At 44.5% G+C, this 22,348-nt stretch overlaps 1 protein-coding gene across 2 annotated transcripts in view; it reads right to left on the bottom strand.

The window, feature by feature from the left end:
- LOC144797898 (aldo-keto reductase family 1 member B1-like) overlaps positions 1 to 22,348 on the bottom strand; it is a 225,294-nt gene that overhangs the window by 78,959 nt on the left and 123,987 nt on the right. The window contains exon 1 of one of the 2 annotated variants that reach the window (XM_078668736.1): positions 4,200 to 4,362. The exons of the other annotated variant lie outside the window; for it this stretch is intronic. Within the exon in view, the coding sequence (XP_078524862.1) occupies positions 4,200 to 4,265 (66 nt within the window). The 5' untranslated portion in view covers positions 4,266 to 4,362. Of the gene's footprint in view, positions 1 to 4,199; positions 4,363 to 22,348 lie in introns of those variants that run through there. 2 annotated transcript variants of the gene reach the window in all.

The raw sequence follows: 22,348 nt of genomic DNA, 5'->3' as shown, positions 1-22,348 counted from the left end.
TGCTTACCCAGGTGAACTGGATTCAACTTCTAGAGCAAATTCACTGTAGATCGCATAAAAAGACTTTCCAGCAACGGAGATATGCAAGCTGCTCATGATTAAGGTTAGAACTGCGACTAGTGAATCAATCACTAGACTGTAAATCCTCCATACTGAAAAGTTTACGTTAGGACCAGGAAGGCCCCAGCAAATTCATTAAAAGGCCACTTTCGGTGTTTTTCTCGAGTTCCTGGTAACCCTTGGTTCAACCAAATAATTGCTATTTCAACACTACAGATTGAAGAAACAGCCCTACATGATGGAGCTGCTTCATACTCCGTTTGAAAAAAAGCAATCCATCAGCAACTGAAGGGAACTCCTTTGAACAAGACCTACTATCGGCAGCCAACTTGATGCCGATTCAGCCCCTAAATGACACCTACTTCGTTGGGAAACTGCACCCTTATTTTTTTTTAGAATCTATGAATGCAAAGACAGATACTGTATATGTGATTATTGGTGCTCCCAATAAAAGACGTCAATCAAGGCAGGACTAGGAGAAAAAAGGGACTGCAGGCTATGCAACTACAAATATGAATCATGTTACATCTCCTATGCTGCTGTCCCGACCTACATCATCAAAAGAGGGCTACTGCTCTAACAGGTCTTCCAGGTTTTTAGGGCACACACGGTTCAGGAAGCATTTACTATCTGCTTCAAGATCAATGCTTCCTGGGGGCTGGAGCGATGCGCCAGATTTGGCAAAATACTCAAAGAACAGCTCTTCAAACCATTGCGGCAGCACCCAGGAGTAACTAGGAAGGACAAGTAGTAACTGGTGATTCAGTGGTGGATAGCCACATGGTGTAAAGCACCTAAAATGCATACTAGACAATATCTAGTATGCTTCAACAGGATCCACTGTATGACTTGGTTCCTGGTGATTGCTACATCACGTTTAGCCTTGCATTGCACTGATTGCCTACTGTATTTGCACATTGGTTATAGGCATTTCGCACTTTGGACATTTTATCTGTTTTTATCTTATTTTACTCAAATGTAATGGTTTTTATCAATTACTATTATTGCATATTGGTTATCTGCATATCGCACTTTGAATATTTTATCTGTTTTTATCTTATTTTACTCAACTGTAAAGGTTTTTATCAGTTACTATTATTGCACATTTGCTATCTGCATATCGCACTTTGAATATTTTATCTGTTTTCATCTTATTTTACTCAACTGTAATGGTTTTTAGGGCTCGCTGGTGTTGCAGCACGAAGCGCGCTGCCGCCAGCGAGCCTTATTGTCGCTCTGTTGACTCCCAAGCGGCACAGACCGGTGCACAAGCAGACACCGGTCTGTGAACGCGCTTCTCAGACACACGGAGGTGAAGACTTCAGGCGCCGCCACTGGCACGAGACGCAGGGAACGCCAACGTGCACGCTCACGGCGTCACACTCCTGCCCTCCCGCATCTCTTAGAAGGCTGTTCTGCGCACCAGGCCGACTTGTGTTTTTTTGGATCCATTTCACGGCGAGCAACTAAATCAAAACAACCGTGACGTCTTGTTTTATATGTGCTTGTGCAAACTTATTTTTCCCAGAGGAGGTAAGAGTTGTGAGTACTGTATGTTGCACAAAAATAGACTGAAATCATGCCCTACACTTCATTTGAGTGGCAGAGCCTGCTTCGCACTGTCTTCAATCTCTGTTTATATGTTTTTCTGATTATTTCTTTAAGGAAAGATTGCACGCTTTCATCTCCCCCCCCCCCCCCATCTTGCTTTTGTAGAATTTCAGTTCATTGGGGAGGCTTGTTGAGTCACGCAGTGTGCTAGCCCTAAGTGAGTACTAAGTGGGATGGGTCTTTGCTTTCGGGCACGGTAATAACCCAGGAAATCGCATGCTTCTACTTCCTTGCAACCCTTGAACTTCCGATGCAGGCTGACAAGGCGCCATTGCATTAGGGGCCGGAGTTAAAAGCCTAATGTTGTATTAAGAGCTGCCAGACTCTGAGAGGCCAGGGCTGGAAGGATTCTTGTCTCAGCATTAATCGCCTGCAGCTGGCACGCCTGATTAACGCCAATTAATGCAGCCAGGAGAAGCAGCTGCTACCATTTGCATGCTCTTTTGTACCCCTAGCAATACTCCTGCTACCCCTGGTCTTAGGGATCATGAAGGCAGCGTCAGGAATAGGATGGAACCCGTTTTCTACCCCGTCAGCAGCTAAATGTACCATGTTCAGAAGGTAAATGTGGGTCAAAGGCGGAGGTCGAGGTGGGCAGGAACTATTGGGATCGGAGTTCAAGCTTTTTTTTGTTTTCTACACGTAGTATATATATATATATATATATATATATATATATATATATATATATATATATATATATACATACATACACATATATATATATATCTATCTCGGCTCGGTCCTGCCTATGGCTGAGTTTGTATTGTCACCCAGAGTAGACAACCAAAGGAAGAAAATAATTTCGCGAAAGGCGTGTATTGTATTGTAGCTGAATGTATATAGTGCTTCTTACCTCTGAGGAAGTGCACTAGAAGAGGGGTAAGCACACTTCACCACAGGGAGTGCATCATGGGAAGAGTGCAGATTCAGAGTGCAGATTCAAAGTGCAGTTTCAGAGTGCAGATTGTGAGTGCAGATTGTGTGCAGATTGTGAGTGCAGATTGTGAGTGCAGAGTGCAGATTGTGAGTGCAGATTGTGAGTGCAGGTGCAGATTCAGAGTTCAGAGTGCAGGTGCAGATTCAGAGTTCAGAGTGCAGATTCAGAGTGGAGTGCAGATTCAGAGTGCAGATTCAGAGTGCAGATGCAGAGTGCAGTTGAAATGTTGCTAGGCTAGGGCTTTAAAGACACCCCAAACGTGGAAAAGACTGCTGTTTTTCTTTGGTTTTGTCCAATCTTGTCCAGACGGTCAAGCCTAGTATGTTTACAACTATCTTTTCTCCTAAAACATTAATATGCGGGATTGCTGAGGGGTCTCCCCTGTCAGTCCTCGTGGTTGTTTTTTGTGAAGCCCCTGCAAGAAATGGCCATAAAACAATTGGCTGTTTCAGTGGTCTAGAAACACCACAGATTCTGCTTGACCTGGGCGTGCTCCATGACTTGCAAGTGGAACTTCACAGACAACTACATCAAAAATAAGCATTTGCAATGCAATAGGTCTCGCATTTGCGAGAGTTTAACCTATTGGCATTGTAAATGACAATGCCTTTTATTTAGGTTTTAAAAAGCAACTCATAAATAAAAGACATTGCCATTTACAATGCCAATAGCTCAAACTCTAACAACTGCGAGACCTATTGCATTGTAAATGCTTGTTATCAATTACTATTATTGCACATTTGCTATCTGCATATCGTACTTTGAATATGTGTGCTGTTTTTTAATCGGATCATAGCTAACTGTAATGGTTTCGTTTTGAACTGAACCCCAGGATCCGGCTTCTGTAGACTACCGAAACCCATAAGGAGGGTTGAACCTCACTGTAAGTCAAACAAGCTCCTTGGCTGAATGACCGTTCAACATGCAGGCTGAGGAAATAAGCAACCATGAACTTCAACTGAGAAAAATGCATTATAAAGACCTCAGACACACTAAGCACAGTCAGAAATCATCCACTCATGCGAAAGAACACTTGCACTGGCAGAATGTTCACTTTTGTGCAACTGGTGGAGATGCTTTGCTGCTCGCTGGCCACGTTCCGGAGACTGCAGCGCACCGGTTTGATTGAAAAAAAAATACTGGTTCATATACAAGAGTTTCCTATTTCATAGCCCTTGAACATTAGATCCTTCGGTTTGACTAGAATGAAGTTTACATGGATGGCATTTTGTCACATAACCACGCTTACCCCATACCTCCCCTCAACCCAAAGAATACAAATTATGTTGCAAGGACACTGTTACTCAACTATGGTAGCTGCCTTGCAGAGAAACACAATACTCGAGTTATGTAAGCTCATAGTTCCCTCTTTTTGCTAACGTGTATCCTGGTGCGTTGAAAGTTCTGAACTCGTGGTACCAAAATGCAAATATAAACATACCAGAACATGAATGAAAAATATAAAACAGGGCAGATCCAGCGTAAATTGAGCTCGCATTCTGGTCCCGTCGTATTTCGCATCCAACACATCAAAGGTTTTTTTTAATTAATATATATGTTTCATTATGCATGTTCGGCCTCTCCTTACCTTCCACGTGCCAAGCCCCAGCGCTGGCATGAGAGCCCCGGTGATCAGTTTCAAGCTGGTGGCCATGATTGCTGGACGTGGCGGGGCAGTTCTTCTGGAGATATATTTCAGTCAGAGAGGTGCGCGAGAAGAGGAGTGCACGCGAAGCCCGGGGCCTTCTAGTCATTCAGGCGGGCGCGCGCTGCTTCCCTCCCACCTCTGGCATTGGACAGGGAGGGGCTACGAGGTTCCTGATTGGCCAAATCGTGGCGAGTCGTTCGAGACAGTTGAAAGGAAGAATATTTAACCGCCTCCCCCATTAGCGCGAACGCGTCAATCGGAGGGGGTGAAAGGGTAGGAAGTGGAGCACCCGCTGCATTGGGGTATACTGCACAGCCTGGCGTTGGAAGGCAAGAGCCAGCCCGAGCGGATCGATCGGTCGCCTGCATCCTTTCTCAGGATGGCCGTCGATTTTAGGATGGAGAGGTTTTCACACGCCAATGGGCGTCCAGACAACCCAGAGAGTTAACATAGATAGGTGTTTTTAGTTCAACACATTTCGAGTGAGATTCGGAGGACAAGTTGAGTTCTTGCAGTATCGTAAACGTCACACTGTTTACATTTATTTATGCGGTGCAAGGTTATTGCCTGCTAGATTAAACCTTATGAGCTTACATTTATTTATGCGGTGCAAGGTTATTGCCTGCTAGATTAAACCTCATGCGCTGTTAGATTTTCAGCTTGGCCACATAAACTAAGGAGCTAGACCAGAAGCCCTCAAACGTTTTTGCTCTGAGCCCCTATAAGCAAAATGTTTTTTAAGTCAAACCCGGGGCTTTAAGTGGGATGAAAAAAACTGGGGGTGTCTCGGAGGGACGTGGCCAATGTAAGCAAAACCAAATGGGATGATGGACGGAGTGTTGAGCATTGCAAGCACTCACCCCCATTCAACTGATCTGGGTTTAATCCATCATCATTCTTTAGCTCACTCCACCACATGGCCATATGCAAATCAGTATGACTCTGTGCCTCATGGGAACAGTCCATCACGAACTGCCAAGCCCTGTCTTCCCTGGACCGGAAACATCCTGGGACCGGATTCTGGCTAATCATCCGTCATCAGCCAGGCTAGCTAGAATCCAGTGGCAAAGTGAGCAAGGGACCCACGTCTGGGCATACCCTGCCAACTTAGAGCGAACAAAGCAAAACCAAATGGGATGATGGACGGAGTTTTGAACATTGCAAGAACCCACCCCATTCAACTGATCTGGGTTAAATCCATCATCATTCTTTAGCTCACTCCGCCACCTGGTTGTTAGTTGCATAAGATAAATAAGCAGCAACTATGGCTTGTATATAATATTGAAAAAGCTTCCACTTAAAGCCCTGGTGACACCATGACAATGTTGCTGCTCCTGAGTTTCAAAAAGAGAAGGGAAATCCAGAGAGAAAATGACTCTTTAAATGATTTCCCTTTCCCTACAACGCTCACCTGGCATGACGTCATGACGTCTCCACTAGTGAGACGTGAGCACTGTGAGCATGCCCACACTAGTGAGCAGTGAGCAGCACACATCGATGTGCCTGCTGTCACTGCAGTCTGGAAAAAGACGGCCCGCCTGTGCCAGGGCACAAAACAGATGCCGATAGAGACTTGTTTCGAGGCACCCTTTAAAACACTGCCGGTGGTCAGCACCGGTGAGACCCGGCCCACTTAGTGCCCTGGTCAAGCCCCCTTCACAAAACTGTATGGGAAGACAATTTAGGGCAGTGGGTGGAGCTTTTGAGATAATTTCATGGTTGCTTATTTAAGCTTATAATCCACAATAAATAAGAAACTTAAGAACAAATAAATCAAACAAAAACAGATTTTAACTCAAAAACACTCCACTCCGCAATTGAGGTATTTTGAGGTGCTCACACTCTTGGGCCCCAATTGCAGGCTGTTTTTTTTGCCTCTTTCACCACTAGCATTTCCACCCCTAGCCCTTCTGTCATCTGACATGTCTACGCACAGACTTTTGTGACAAAATACAATTGCATCATAAACAAAACGGGCCACGCACTTTTTTGTGGGAAAACGGTTGCAAGTTTATTCATACCCTGTTATGCATTACACAGGTAGGATTTACTTTCGGGTGATCATACAAGTGCATTGATGTTTTGGACTAACTGCTGACACCCATCCTGCCAGCCACCGGGCATTACATTGCCATCTTATTATTCATCCGGTGCTGTATATTTTGCATTGGGCTTGGGGGTCAATGCTTTTTCGTGGTTTCTGCACCCGTGCCACCACGGAGCAGGTAAGCCCAACCCCCAGCTGTCAGGATACCAACTGTCCCTTATGGGATGAAGGGGTCGCCGTCACGCTCTACTCATGGCCCCGTATGGCCTTAGGATCTCGTATTTAGCAGCCCCATCTCCACCTGATGGTATATTCATCGCTTTTTGCATTAGGATCACCCGTAAGACCGGCCATGGCTCAGGGGCGCCTACCGCGACCCTGAGTACCCCACATGTGTAGCTCTAGGGTTCTTTGTCGCCACTAAATGACTGTCAAATAGGTAGGTAATAATGAGGCTGGCCTTTGCCCCTTTGGTAATGTCGGCCCTGCCATCATAATTTGCATTCTCCTCTACCACCCGTCATTTTTAAAAAAAAGATGAATTCGTATGTTGCTGTAATTTGTTGCCAGGCTGTGATAGCAACCTTTGTGACTGCCACACTTGTCTTTTTTTTTTTTTTTTTTAAATCTGCCATCTGAGTCGAGCAGATCCCAAAGAACAACCTGGAAGTTGAACGCCTCACTATCTGTGTGAGCTGTTAGCCTGCTACTATTGCGGACTTTCTGTAGGTGTTACTGTCTGCCCACTTGTGGTATAGTTGACACTCTGTACCTATACCATGTTAGTTGGAGTTCCTTTGCACACCTTGTTACCCCTTCTTGAGCTGTGACCTTGCAGCCTACACTCGTTTTGCGCTCATGCAATTCAATTGATGCCATCTTACAGTGTAGTATTGCATTACGTCTATTTTTGTCTGCTTGGGTGGCATTGTGGCCTAGCCATCTGACTTGTTCCTTTTTCTGTTCTATTAGGTCACATGAAACTACTGCTGCCCAAAATTATGCTCTTTACTAAGTAGCTAAGGCTCTTGCTGTCAAACGCCCTGGCCGGTTGAAAATGTATACAGCCGTTAGTGTGTGACCAATTGTGTCCCATGGTTGGGCCATGATACTGTCCTTGCTTCAAGTTTATATCTCTGAATGCACTCTAGGCCACCTTTGGTTGATCAAGCGGGTGATTTACCAATATTGGCTCTATTATTGAGCAATTTATTTTCGCCCAGATAATCTTGTGGTCATATGCTAGCTTACTTTCACTTTCTATACTTGCCCTATGCAAGTATAGCGACCTTCGCGTATGGACGGCCTATAATGGTTCCCTGTAAAATTCAAAGTTAGTCCTTGGTGCTTAGATGGGACAACCTCTTGCATGGCTGAACCATCTATGTGCCCCTTTGTGCAGACAATTTACAATTATGGTCTTCCTCCTCTGTGACTAGACCCCATACCCTGGCCTGCGTTGGTCATTCCAAATGGTGTTCGAGTTTGTTGCTTGTCTTTAGTGATCAAGGTGTGGCTGTAATGCAGTCATAATATCTAGTTCATTTTCTGACTATGCTTTATGTTGCATGCTCTGATTGTAGTTAAAGCTGGTCATTTGTTAATGAGTGTGCTCTGGACCCCTCTTGTGCTGCTGTTCCACTATCTTTTTAGTGGTGGGCAGCCCTACTCCCCTGCTCCCAAATCCTATGCACCTTGCCCTTGGCTGTAGTGACAACCACTTCCCCTAGGAAAGATCTTAATACTTTCACTGCTGATTGGGTGCCACTAAGGTGACCTTCCGCATGGACATGCTTATTATAGCTAACTGTAAGATACGTCAGTCTATTCTGCTTAGCTATGCCCCTGATTTACAGGGCTATATGATGTCACCTGTATAGAACTTGGCACCTACCAGCTGCTCATCTGTTTCTCATGTGCAATTCTGTTCTTTCTCATCTTTGACTGGGCTCCCTTCCCCGACCTTTGTGCTCGGTGCCCATCTTTGAAGTCCCCTCTGCTGGGGAGGGCGTACTGTTCTAAGCCTGAGGAAGTGAAGACTTGTAAGAATGGAGTAGAGAGAATGAAAGCTTATGTTTTTTTTCTTTAACAGAGTTTTATATAGCGTGAACTTGACCCGAATCGGGTATCAGAGTGCTTTACGTAGCACCAGTTGCATTACATGAGGACACATTCATTTTTGTTAGGCACGGGGAGATTACGTGATTTGCCCAGGACCTCTGTCTTGTATGTGTTGAGCTTCAGGCAGTGGTCCTTCATCCAGTTGGCAATTGCAGTCATGCAGTTGTAGAAGTTGGTCTTAGTGGTGGTGGTGTCTTCAGAGAGGAAGAGGATGAGTTGTGTGTTGTCTGCGTAGGATATGTTGAGGCTGTGGGTTTTGACGATGCTGGCCAGCGGTGTCATATAAGTGTTGAAGAGAGTGTAGCTGATCGAGAATCCTTGCGGTATTCCACAGATGATTTCCTTGGGCTCAGAGGTAAAGGGGAAAGGTGGACTTTTTGTGTTCTTCCAGTGAGGAAAGAGAAGATCCAACTGAGAACAGCTCCTTGGATGCTTATGTTGTAACACAGGGAATAAAAACATGGACTGCCCAAGTAATGACAGTGTCTAATTCAGGTATTCTTGTCATCACTTTTGTTTTTTCTCAGCAGAGCAAAAGAGAACAATCTCAATAGACTTGGGATATAGCTAAATGGAACAAAAAAATCATTCATTTGCAGAAAAAGTAAAATCTCTCAAATTGGGCAAAGCATGAAGAAAGTGGTGTAGAGACTATGATATAAATAAATTAAGAAGATATATCATTATAGCTCCCACCTATAAGTTTACAATCAGATAAAGAAAAACTGCTTTTTAGAGAGAGTCTATAAAGTTTTCACTATGTTGAAACAGAATGTGCTGCATTACGACACACAGTTTTACTTTTCTTGCCGAAAAATGTATTCAACCCTCCTGCATAATTTGGTTCTCCCATGCCCCTCAGAACTACACTCTCCTTCTCTTCCTCAGCTACCTTGCAACACTCCAAACAACTATGTGATAATCTCGCTTAATTTCTCTTCAGCAAGATTTTAAAAATGCGCGACAACAACCACACAGAAAGAATTCCTGCACCTCATAACCTTTAAATGGCAACTTAAAACATTTAAATTGTGATGATTTTAAACTGTTTTACTGAGCTTGATGCACTGTTACAAGCTGTCCAAATAGCTTATGCCTAGCTAAACTCATACAACTTCTTTACCTTTTCATCAAAACGTAAATGCTGGACTTATTCAGCTATTCTCTAAGATACGGTATTTTCCTCAGCACATGAAAACAAATTCACAGTGAAAACCATTTTTAGAAAACCCATACTTAACATACACGATAACAACTTTTGGGCATTTTTCTGGACAGGACACAGTACAGAACTGGTGATCCTATTGATTTTAGATGATCTTTGTCAATAATAGTGTATTTGGTCACGGGTAATTTTGGACCGGTCAAGAGCCTTTAATACCATAAAGCATTCTCTCCTGAAAAAAACACTAGATGAAGTGGAGCTGCAGCAGCGCTGTCACTACTACTTTTTATTCCACTCTCCACAACATCTTACAACATCTAGGGGTCAATTTCTGTATTCATGTATATGGTGACACTCCAATCATATTTAGCTTGCCTAATCTGTGTGCAGATGTGAACCTTGTACAACATGAAAAGATATGACCAGTCATGTTACTTTAGCACACTAATGTAGTGGTTCTAAACCAAAAAAAAACATAAAAGAAGTAAACACCAAACAAACACTCAAATTACAAAATATTTTATTAATTCACAACTAACTCAGAATTGTAATCTTAATGGGAAAATTGGTGTTTTATCTCAGCAACTGTTTTTTTCAATGTTTTGCTTTATTTCTGAAAGTTGAATCCTAAGGTCAGATTCAACAGATCTCAAGCATTTACTGTATTTACTTTTTATGTGAATAAGATCTGAGTGGATGTAAAACCTTCAGGGCTTTGTATGATAATCTGGAATAATGTGTCGATGTATGCAGCCTAAAACGTGCCCGAGAATTTTCCTTGAGTTTAAGTTATTGTGCACTATCTGTAGAGATTTCAGTCAAGCCATTTTTTTCAGCTGCTGCTAGCCCCGTTAAACTGTCAATAAGTACATTTAAAAATATTTTTCCATGTTTTTATTTCCTCTGGTAGTGTTTAGTACTCACGAAAATTACATTGCATACCTTGCATATCCTAGATTAAAAAAATCCCAATACTTTGATAATTCATCTTCAGCATATTTCAGGAGGGTCTTCAGTTGTTTGAAAGAATCAAAATTACTTTTCGATAAGCGATGAGCCCACAATTCCAGCTCTTTGATCATTGCCTCGATCTTGTCTTCAACATTAACCATTGTCATTTAAGCACTCGGTTAGTGCAAAAGGATGCATTAGATGTCCCCAAACTGCACTGGTTCTGAAAGTTAGATTTACAAACTGCCACAAGATTTTAAAACTATGTCTGCACTGAATGTATGAAACAGACAGAGGACACAACCAAATCATATTCACAGATATCACATTCTCGTGACTGCTTTATGTAGATGTTTACATGCATGGGTTTGCCAGAACATCTACCCTTCCTACAACTCTAACATCGTCTGAACAAGAACTAGTTTCCAATGTTTTTACAAAGCATAGTGCAGCAGGGAAAATTGTGGCTCTTTCCCAGTTTTATGATAGTAATTACCAGCTATTCTATATTTGCATTTCAAGCATTGCTATCAGGTCTAATATAACTATCACACAGTACTTTATTACTGTCATTCTAATGAGAAGTGACTCTACGCTCTCATTTAAATGTACTGAACTCTTCTGAGAAATGAAACTACTCTCCCTTTTAAATTAAAGTGCAGCTATCAATGCCGGCCCATACAAAGCATTAGAAGAAGGTTAAGGTTGAATCCAAGAAATTAACCCCCCCCCCAAAAAAATTAATGCAGAAGGCAGGATAAACCACTGGACTGTGGTAGAGGGACCAAAATTGCACGGATGACATTTCTGTCACTTTTTTAAGAAACTCAATCAACACAGGTTGGTTCACTGACATGAGACACAGACAAAGTGCTAGAGATTCAGCACCCAAGGCTCGATTCTTTTTCCACTGTGTTTTCTATATAGTGGTGCATTTGGAATTAAAATGGTTGAACACAAAGAGAAAGATGTGCATTAAAGCACATACAAGAATATATGAATACAATCAGAGAGTATGATAATCAAAGGAGAAAGCAGACATTTCAAATAGTAAAATTATATGTTCCTCATTGTATGAGAAAAACACGTTTTAACAGTGAATCAAAACAAGTACAGGGGGCCTGCTGTACCCCTCTAATCCTTTGCAAAGTCAATCAGATCACTCCCATTCAGGCCCTTTGTGATGAACGCTGACAGGCAAAGACATGTCTGCTTCAGATCTGGCTGATTAGGAGTTCCCACTTACGGGATTACTCTAAAATTTGACAAAGGTGCCTCCTGTTCAAGGGATATTTACGGATTGAATGATGGGACCATGGATGAGCACTGGAGTTTGTGACAATGGCATTGTCATATTTCATTACAGAAAAATACAGAAATAAAATATAAACATAATTCTGTGTATTTATGTGCCATTTCTATGGCGCAAAACTAGCTGGAAAGGCAGCAGAGTTCTGTGCAGGGTCAAAGGTAGGCATACAGTCAATGAATTCTAGGAGTGGTAGCTGGCTATTGGATTGTTAATGCTTGAGATGTAGTGTTCTTTAAAGAGGTGTGTCTTGAACTCTTTGCTTAATGGAAGCAGCATTTGGTGGTCCTTATGGATACAGGGATGTTGTTCCTAAGTCTTGGGTGCGTAGATGTAAATGATCGGTCTTGGCCATAAATAAGAAAAAAAAACAGGCCAAACAATCTGTCATGTCTTAATAAGTGTCACATCCATAATTCATTCACCAGAGGTTTATTGCTGTGGCAGTGTGTGCAAGGGCACGCAGTGGGCGCGCCACTGGCATGCCGAAAGCGCTCCAAAGGTAAGCCCGTCTGCGCCCCGGAGGCGGCCGGTGCCGGACCTGCCCAAGGAGATGTTCCTGATGATGGTAAGCCCCTTCACTATAGCAGGCAACAACATATGACTATGAGCATGAGAGTGAGATGCCGCTCCCCCGTGCCCATGCCCAGAGAATGTCACAGATTGGCCAGTGACCTCTGCGGCTGGGTCTCCTCTAATATAGACACTAGTGAGCCTCCGGAAAGAGGCTTTAATGAGACTAAGCCTGACAGGGAGGATGATCATCTGAAGGCCATGCTTCTTAATACGCGTTCTCTAAACAAACATGCCCTCCAAATCTACGATTTGAGACATGGCGCAGAGAAACATCAAATCCCACCATCGCATGGCCATTCCCCCTGGTTATTTGCTGCTCGGGAGGGATCGGGAGACGGGCGCTGGAGGCAGCATTGCCATATTTTCTAAACACCACTTTTCCTGCACCATGATCCCTACAGCTGACATAGCGGGTGCTGAAATTTTGGGATTCCACGTAAGGGTGTCAGCGCAACAATCTGGCAGGCATTTTGATTTATAGACCCCTGGTCCTGCCGGCCAGTTTCTCAACTCTATCTGTAATGCCGTTGCCCCTCTGGTTATCAACTTTAAACACTGCTTGGTTTTAGGGGATTTTTAACATTCATATGGATAACTCCACTGAACAGGAGACCATTAAACTTTGTGACTCACTAGCTCTTTTTGAAATGTTACCATATGTCCTTCATGCGACTCATGATAGAGGACATATTGATTTTCTTCACTGAGTCTATAGTGACCTCAGTCCCGGTTCCGATAGTATGGGCCGATGGAGAGGGTGCTTAACCCCTGCAAACGCCAGTGCTGGCCACCCCCTTGTAGTTTCAGACCTTTTGGGCTAATTACAGCAGAGGCTTTTATTACTGCCCATAGCAATAATACGATCCCCTTTCACGGGAATGTGGAGGAGGATGCAGAAGATCTGGACAATTGGCTTCAATCGCGGGTTGACGAGCTCGCTCCCTCCTCCGTGCGACCAGTCAAGGCCTTGCGTGCCTCGGTACCTTGGTTTACGGTCGCCCTTAGGAAAAGCAAGAGTGAGTGTAAATGCCTCGAAAGGGCTTGGAGAAAAAAACTTTGACCCTACTGATAAAATAACATACAAACAGGCACTGAAGGTGCATTATAAAAAAGTATTAGAAGAGAAAAAACTTTTCCTTTCCTCTAAAATAGCACAGTCTGCTAACCACAGTAAAGAAATCTTTAAGACAGTTAAGGAGGTTTTATCCCCAAGCGCGGTCGCAAGGCCTTTTACTCTGACTGAAGCATGGACGAGCCTTTTTTTATTTTGTTTACAAATATTATGCCTAGTACTGCTCCAAAAACAGTATAACAATAACAAACCTTACAACCACCCTGTGACCCGATGAGTACAGAATGATACAGTACTGATATACATCTTATCTCTATTGTAATACACCTTGATAGTCCATTGCAATGACTATTACACCAACAGCTCATTATTCAGCCTGCGGGATGATATTAGTTTGCTGAAGTAGATATTTCTTGAGCGGTTCCCATATGTCTCTTGGCCTGGCTGTCGCAGGCAGTTCTTCTGCATACAGTGCTAGTTGCTCATTACAATACATCATGTCCTTTATTCACAATTTGATGGTCGGGGCTAGAACACTTTCCCAATGCAATGCCACACAGCGCTTACCCAGCAGTAGTGCAATACATACAAACTTTCCCAGTGCTCCCCTCAACTGTGGCACAAAACATAATAAGTAGACTGTAGGTGTACACCAGGGGTCTCCAACCTTTTCTGCAGTGAGAGCTACTTCTGAGCCGTGAAAATGATTGTGAGCTACTAAAGGCCAAGCAACTTGTGAATCATTCCCAAAGTCACTCCACACGCAGCTTCATTGACGAGGGATAAACAGATACCCATTTACTGTCTTCAATGCACAATATGAAACCAGAGAGCATTGTATAAATCCTGACTTTCCTCTTCAACAAACTACATACTCCTGACGTCTGCCATAACCAGCTAAGAAGACTACAACCACAAGAAATCATATGGACGTGCAGTGCTGTTTCAAGCTGCAATCATACATTATCCACATGACTAGACCTTGAAATGCCTGAGTTCAGGGTTTGCACTGTACAATTCTCTCCTAACAGAGCATAAATGTGTTCCATGTAATAATAACCTATTCCACATGTATGGTTCACATGACTTGCCACTTAGTTCATTATCATAGAATTGTCATCAAGGATGGTGGGAGTCCATGATTATTTCATGATTAAAAGCTATTACTTCTAAAAATGCCTCTTAATCTTCAAATCCTGGTCAGTGGATCACATGACACTCACCAGAGTCCTGAACATACAGCTGTATGAAATGCTTCCTATTCGAAACGAGGTACACTTTTCTTGAACTCATAGCTCCACATCCCGCCCATCAAATAATAAATGGACAGAAGCAGTGACATTGCTGCAAATAAATATATTATATTGCTTAAGGATTTCTGGTCCTGGGCGCAGAATCAAATTTTACTTTAAAAATCATATTTAAATTTTATTTGGTAAAATGTTTTCAACCAAATCACCAGCTTGATTATAAAAGTTGGTTCTTGAGCAATAAAATGGTCACTAAAATATAACCATGAACTTGGAATGCAGGAAATCCGGAATCCACTCCACATCATCTGATAATAAACTGTTCCATAGACATGCAGGAACATATGTAATGATGTACCAAAGACCAATTGTGATACTTATCAGTTAATAGAAATAAAGAAAATAGGGACTGGGTTGACCAATAGTGCAGGGCAAGGATACAAAGAGTTTGAATGATAAAAAAAAGTCTACGTTTATTTATTCTCTTCTCTAAAAGTTTGGAAAACCTGTGTGAAATGAATTGGTATCTAGGGTTTCCAGTCAATAGGCAAGTGTTTGCCTCTGTAAATTAAAGCTACCTTAGCAGAAAGGCCAAAGACTGAATGGGCATGGCATAAAAATACGTTTATAACTACCTTAGCAGGTTTGATGCAGGATTCGAAGAAATACACACTGCTTCAGGTGACTAAGTGCCAGATTCACATTACATGTATATTCCAGGCATATGTTAAGACAGAAGCAATTTACACCTGGGAGCCTACGTAAACCATGCACGGGTGAGTGATGCAAAAAGTATATTTAAATGTACTTTATGTGAATTTGATAAACTGGAGACGAGATCGAAGAATCCGTTTTGTGTTTTACAAACAGGATTTTTATAGTAGCAGGAGGCCCTCGAAATAACGGCGCAGAACACACAAAAGAACAGAATGGCGGGGGTCTGAGGGGTCCGGTCCAGACTGGATTACAGGAACCAGGATATGCTGGGGAAGGTTGGGTAGGAACATGCACGCGAGAGATGATGATAGCAATTTGTAACATGCATAGTTACTCTAAAAATGTCCTGGCAAGAGCCAGCATAGATCGGAAAGTGATCTGATTGCTACACATCACACTGCACATATTTCATCTGTATCAATGGGCGCCTTGCACACGGTGCACAGTGTTGGTGGAAATGTTCTGAATGACACATCAAATCATCAGTTTCCATGCTCGGATTCTGAAAGTGAATTATTTCTAGCACGCCGTGCCAGCGGCAGGCACCTAAAGTTACGGAGGGAATCTTTGAGCACTAGGGTTCGTGGCCATGTGTTAATGCTGTAAAATTGGCAAGCCCTGGTTCCCTTCATCTGCTTCTGCTGCCTTTCTATGCCTGGTTCACAGCAGCGGGTGTTGGTGTGGGTTCTCACTGGAGGTGACATCTCCTGCCCCAGCCCCTCTCTCCCTGCGCTCACTGACGGGCTCTCCTATGTGGCCGAGGAAGGAGGTGGGAGGGAGGAGTGAGCCCAGTCAATCCCACAGGCTGCTGCATCCCAGCAGAGAGGCGCTGCCTGCCCAATGAGAGCCAGGGGAGGCAGACTGTCAACGACTGGAGTTCTCTTCTCCCCTCCGCTCACAGATCCCGCGCATCGCATCCCAAGGCAGGACCGTCGTGAAGATAGCCGAGGACTCACTGTTTGCTCTGAATGCTGATAACCCTAGCACCCCAGTACTTTACACCATACCAAAAATACATAAGAGTACTACCAATCCCCCTGGCCGTCTTATACTGCCAGGATGTGGTTCCGTGTTGGAACCTATAGGCTCATACATAGATCATTTCATTAGAGACTTTGTCCCTCTACAAGACACATACGTGAAAGACACAATGTACATGATAAATCTAATGGACAGCATGCCTTTTAACTTAGGCAGTGACCTATTAGCCACCCTTGACATTAGCTCACTCTACACTAACTTACCTCAGGTGGAGAGCATAGACATCATAGAGTCTCCTAGAGAAAAGACCCAGGGCAGTACAGGTAGGTACAAACCAGTTTCATCATCAGTTTACTACACACCCCCTACAGAGCAACTATTTCATTTCAGGAGGTCACTACTACCAACAGTGCTCTGGTACAAGCATGGGAGCAATTTTTGCTCCTAATGTTGCTAACATCTACATGGACCATGTTGAGCACACGTTTGCCCTCGACGACAACAATGCGTACCTCTCTAACATCAAATGCTGGAAGCGGTACATCAAGGACATCTTTGTCATTTGAACAGGCACTGACACAGATTTTAATAACTTTGTCACTCATTTGAACACTGTCTTACATTCACGTCCACCATGCATGAGTCTACCATAGTGTTTCTAGATCTTAACATGAATCATGAGAACGGGGCACTTCACACTTCCCTTCACAGAAAGATCACGGAAAGAAACACTTTGCTATCATACCGTAGCCACCATCCACAGGCTCTTAGAGACGGCCTGCATTTGGGCAGTTTCTCAGAATCCGCCGCAACTGTACTCATAAAGCGGACTGCATGAGAGAAGAAGAGATACTTAGAGTCAAACTAGTTACCAGAGGTTACCCTAACAGACTAGTAAAAAGATCACTCAAATGGGCCTGGCACTGTCCAAGGGAAGAACTACTTAAAACCAAAGAGAAACCAGGCATGGAGAAAATAGTATGCACCAATTTTGGTACACATACAAACCAAGTACACACCCTCATAACAAGAAACTGGAGCATTATCAGGAGTATAGACCCTACTTTTGAAACACTGCTTTTTGCCTATAAGAGTGGGAAAAACATAAAAGACCATCTCGTAAGATCCGCTACTGACAAAACCGTGAACTCCCCCGATACTCTCACCAGCGCATGGGGCCATACCTAGAATTAAAGGTCACCATAAGTGTGGCAATTGCGTGTCCTGCGAGTTCACATTTAACACCACCACCTTTGAACATGGCAACCTCAAACATACCCTAGAAAGCTTTTCAAATTGCAGCACACGGAATGTTGTGTATTGCATTTGGTGCCCGTGCAACCTTCCGTACATAGGCCAGACTCAACAACAAGTCAAGGTCAGGATCTGCCAACATCGAAGACGCATTCGTAGATCTGTTCCTAATGCCCCCCTGGTATCTCACTATAACGAGAAAAACCACACGGCCGACGAGCTGAAATGGCAAGTGATTGACATTGCCTTCTTACCAGAGAGAGGAGGCGACATAACAAACATACTGCCGCGCACTGAATGTAGATAGACAGGGTCAGTTCGATTGAAGAGGGCCTCAATTCTGCTGAAGAATGGAGAGGCTATGTAACAACACTGCATTGAGACACACGCACCGTCCGAGCACCACCCTCTCTGATGTCAAACCCATGAATGATTCTGTAACCCTGCACCCTCTCAGCAGCCATACACCATAACGCCATGTGCACTACCCATGCAACAGTTCACACTCCACTCACATGCTCATCATCCGAGGCAATTAATGTGCCCACGTAGCAATCGCCTCAATGGCCGGCCCACACCCTTAGACCAGTCGTGGTGACACCACTAATCAGCTAGGAATACCCAATGATCTCTCCTGTAAACCTCCCATACATTATATATGTTGGCGCGTGCCCCACTTACCACGCTATGCATAACATCACTCCCATATCAATGTATATGCTTGCCCTGCGTAGAAATGTCAATACATAGAATGTGAGCTTGAATCATCCAAACAGGGGTTTGTGACAGATGCAAAGTTAACAATTGATTTGTATAATATGTATATTGTGGAACATAATGATATCACAAGATGTAACTACTATACTGCCACACGTCGGGAACATGGAAACTTCCTTTATTCAATTGTTGGCAAATGCATTTCGGCCTTCGTCAGTGCCAGGATATTTCAGGAGGCTTTGCGCTAGTGCGATTTAAATACCATCATGCCCCACTATGATTGGTGCGTGTCCGCTCCACCCCTTTTGATGCTAAACACACCTTTCACAATTCACGTAATCCTTGTGGACCATCATTCCCAGGATGCATCTTGTGCCTTCCAGGTAGGTGATGCAAGGAGTGTACTGCACAATGTCAGAGTTCTTGGGCGGTGGGCAGGATGATTCGCATAGCGTGAAAAAGTCTCTTCCCCTGCCAATTAAAGTTCAGGTTGCTTCCTTGGGTCCCCAAGACCGTCTCAGCCTTTATGCTCGATGTTCAAATAGGCGGGGGCAGGAATGACAATGCAACCCGCCCGACCGAAGTCAATTACCTCGCTGTACCGCCAGCTAGAATCCCGAACATGCAATATAAATATATTTTTATTTTTATTTTTTCGAACCGACCTTTATTGACATCTTTAAATTTGACACAGCAGAGGGCCTACATCCCATCAGCCGACACAGCAATACTAGACATTCTATGCAGAAGATAGGGGCGGGGGGGATCACAGCAACCCACCTACAACGCCCAAGGGGCCGGCTGCGTCAGGTGGGCCAGCAGAGCATGCGCTCATCAACTCAGGTCTCCAACTACAGTGCCTCAACCAAAAACAGTAAGTCACAATAAAATTGCCGCTGTCACCTAGTATTGCAAACCATCATCCAGTCAGGTCCAACGCAGCGTTACCCACCGAAGTTCCCCAACCCACACGATCAAATTAATTTCTCACCATGTTAAAAAGAGGTCAGCGCAGCCCTATGACCGGGAAGCCGTCCCCCTCTGCAATCCCCTCCCCGTCTCCTCCCCCGTCCCCCACCCGATTAGGGCCTGAATCCGTGTCCCCAGAGTTGGTATGTGCCAAGAGATATGTTTGAAGAGGAGCCCATATATCATTAGGGCGGGGGGAGGGTGGCATAAGTTCAGCATAGGTGTGCAATTGTTCTTGGCAATATGTAAGGTCGCTCAGCCAGTCCTTGAATGTGGGGGCTCGGCCGCGCCCCCAACGACAGGCTATTCATCGTTTTGCCATCAAAAGAACCAAGGAGACGTATCTCCGCACCTTGACTGGGACCTGTTCCGTATAGCCTAAGAGAGCAGTAAGGGGGTCATCGGGGACATGTATCTCAGTCATTTCATCTATCGCATGCAACACCTCCCTCCAGTATTCCCGAACAGGCGGGCAGTCCCAGGCCAAGTGTCCAAAATCAGCATCCCCGGGCCACACCTATCACAGCAGGCAGTGTCGCGCAAATGTAGCCGGTGCAGCCGAGCAGGCGTATAACATAATCGGTGAATATATTTATATATATATTTATAATCGGTGAATATATTTATAATGTATCAGGCGTAGCCTGCTATTAGCTGATATGGCGCCCGTTTGGCGGCAGCAAAAGGACCATGGTTCCGCTGTGATGGGAGTTCCCAATTCCGCCTCCCACTTACCCTTAGCTGGTGCTAGGTCTCTCTCCCAGTCCCCCTGAGTTGAGCGATATAATCGCAACACTACATGTGCCGGGGGAGTGTGCTGCAGGAGAGTGTGTAGGGGGATCATAACAGGGGGTTCTAGTGGAAAGCACTGAGTCAAAGAGCGCATGTCTTGTCGAAGACGCACGTAATAGAAGTGCTCCAAGAGAGTGGGGGTAGTGGTGCCAAAAAAGTAGTCACTAGATTTAAACTGCCCATTTTTATATAGTTGGCCCCAGGTAAGGCAGGACATCTTGCCCAGCAAACGGCGGCATCCACCGTCTGTCGTGACTGGTAGGTCATATCTCCCCTGCAGAGGCGACAGTGGCGAATAGAGAACAGGGCATTTAAGTTTTTGTGCTAAATCATGCCAGGCACTGGTTGTACTTTGTACAGTTGTATCCGCCAGGTGTCTAGGTACAATGGCAGTGCTGAGATATGCGGTGCTTGGTGTGGGGGCCATATATTCATCCTCAATGGCTAGGTGAGGCATGTATGGGGGAGGGTGCATCCAATAAGGCTGCGAAGTGTGCCTGGGCGCAGATTAATCGGGAACTTCAAATCCCCCAGCTTCAAAGGGACGAGTAAGAAACTCCCACGCCAGTCTGGGCTGCTTTCCTCCCCATGGTAGCCTGTTCAACTGGGCTCTGACACATTTAAAGAAATATTGACTTGGAGCATAAGGAATGTTAGTAAAAAGGTAGAGGAGTTTGGGTAAAATTATAATTTTTATTAAAGATACTCTGGCCTCCATGGAGAGAGGCATTGCAATCCATCTGGTGATCTTATCCGTGATAAGATCCAATGCGCGTCCGTAGTTGGAACGCATCAGCTCCTCCCAGCATCGAGAGACCCGGATGCCCAGATAGGTGAGTGTATCCCTGCACCACTTCAGCGGAAAGTCAGGAGCGAATTCCAGTGTGGCATCAGTTAACAGGAATATATGAGATTTCCCCCAGTTCACTTTTATTCCAGATAGTTGACCAAAGGGAATAAGCAATCGAAGAATGGGGTTGAGGCTTACTGCCGGGTCCCGTAGGTACAGCGCGAGGTCATCAGTATACAAGGAGATTAAAATCTGTCTCTCTGGGTATATCAATGCATAGTCTCGGAAATGTTGTCTAATCTTTGCCGCTAAGAGCTCGATAGCAAAAGCAAAGAGGAGGGGTGACAGGGGCATCCCTGTCGGGTGCCCCGCGTAATTGTAGGGACCGACTGAGCCCCGTTGACCATCACTCTGGCTCGCACACCCGAGTACAGCAAATTGATCCATTCCAGGAAGGGGCCAGGGAACCCCATCCGCTGCAAGACGACGGCGAGATAATCCCACTCCAGGGAATCAAACGCCTTAGGGGCGTCAAGAAATATGGCAGCGGCATTAGTGTCAGGGTCTATGTCATGGAGGAGCGCAAATAGTGTACGCAAATTATGTGACGTGCCACGAGTGGGCAAAAAGCCCGATTGATCAGGGAGCACCAACGCTGTCATAAGGGGACTAATACGATTAGCAACACATTTAGCTAAAATTTTCGCTTCTACATTTATTAAGGATAAAGGCCTATATGAGTCGCAGTAAGCCAAAGGCTTACCCGGCTTGGGTATGGATATGATTTGCGCCTCGCGCATGGAGGGGGAAGTATACCCGTCTCCCGAGCTTCCTCAAAAACATGCCTCAGTACTGGGATGAGTTGGTGATGGAAGGTTTTATAAAATTCAGCCGGGAGGCCATCCAGCCCCAGCGCCTTCCCAGATTGAAATTGCATTATGGCCATTATGATTTTCTCATCCTCGTGATGTCTCAAAAGAAATTCCCTCTGCCCATCTCTCAACTAGGCTATCGCCGTATCTTCAAAAAGGGAAGTGAAGTCTATTGTCTGGGTTCTATGCGTTTTGTAGAGACTTCTATAGAATTTACGAAAGATCTCCACAAACTCGGCCGTGTCACTGTGCGTTTGGCCGTTGTCATCCTCAATCTCCAATCTCCAACACAATGTTTGAAAACTGCGGGGGTTGAATTAGCGCCCACAGCGACTTACCAGGTCTATCCCCCTCCCCATATTGGCACGCCCTATGATATTTCCCTCTGTATTTACATTTGCTCTCTGCTGTCTCTTGGTATTCGCTAAGCACACTACGCAGTTTAGCTTGTAACTCAGACGTGAGATTATGCTGCAATTCCGACTCGATCTTCTTGAGTTCCGTCT

This window comes from Lissotriton helveticus, chromosome 1_1 (assembly GCF_964261635.1).
Source record: "Lissotriton helveticus chromosome 1_1, aLisHel1.1, whole genome shotgun sequence".
Lineage (NCBI taxonomy): Eukaryota > Metazoa > Chordata > Amphibia > Caudata > Salamandridae > Lissotriton > Lissotriton helveticus.
This window is presented reverse-complemented; position numbering and strand designations above follow the sequence as displayed.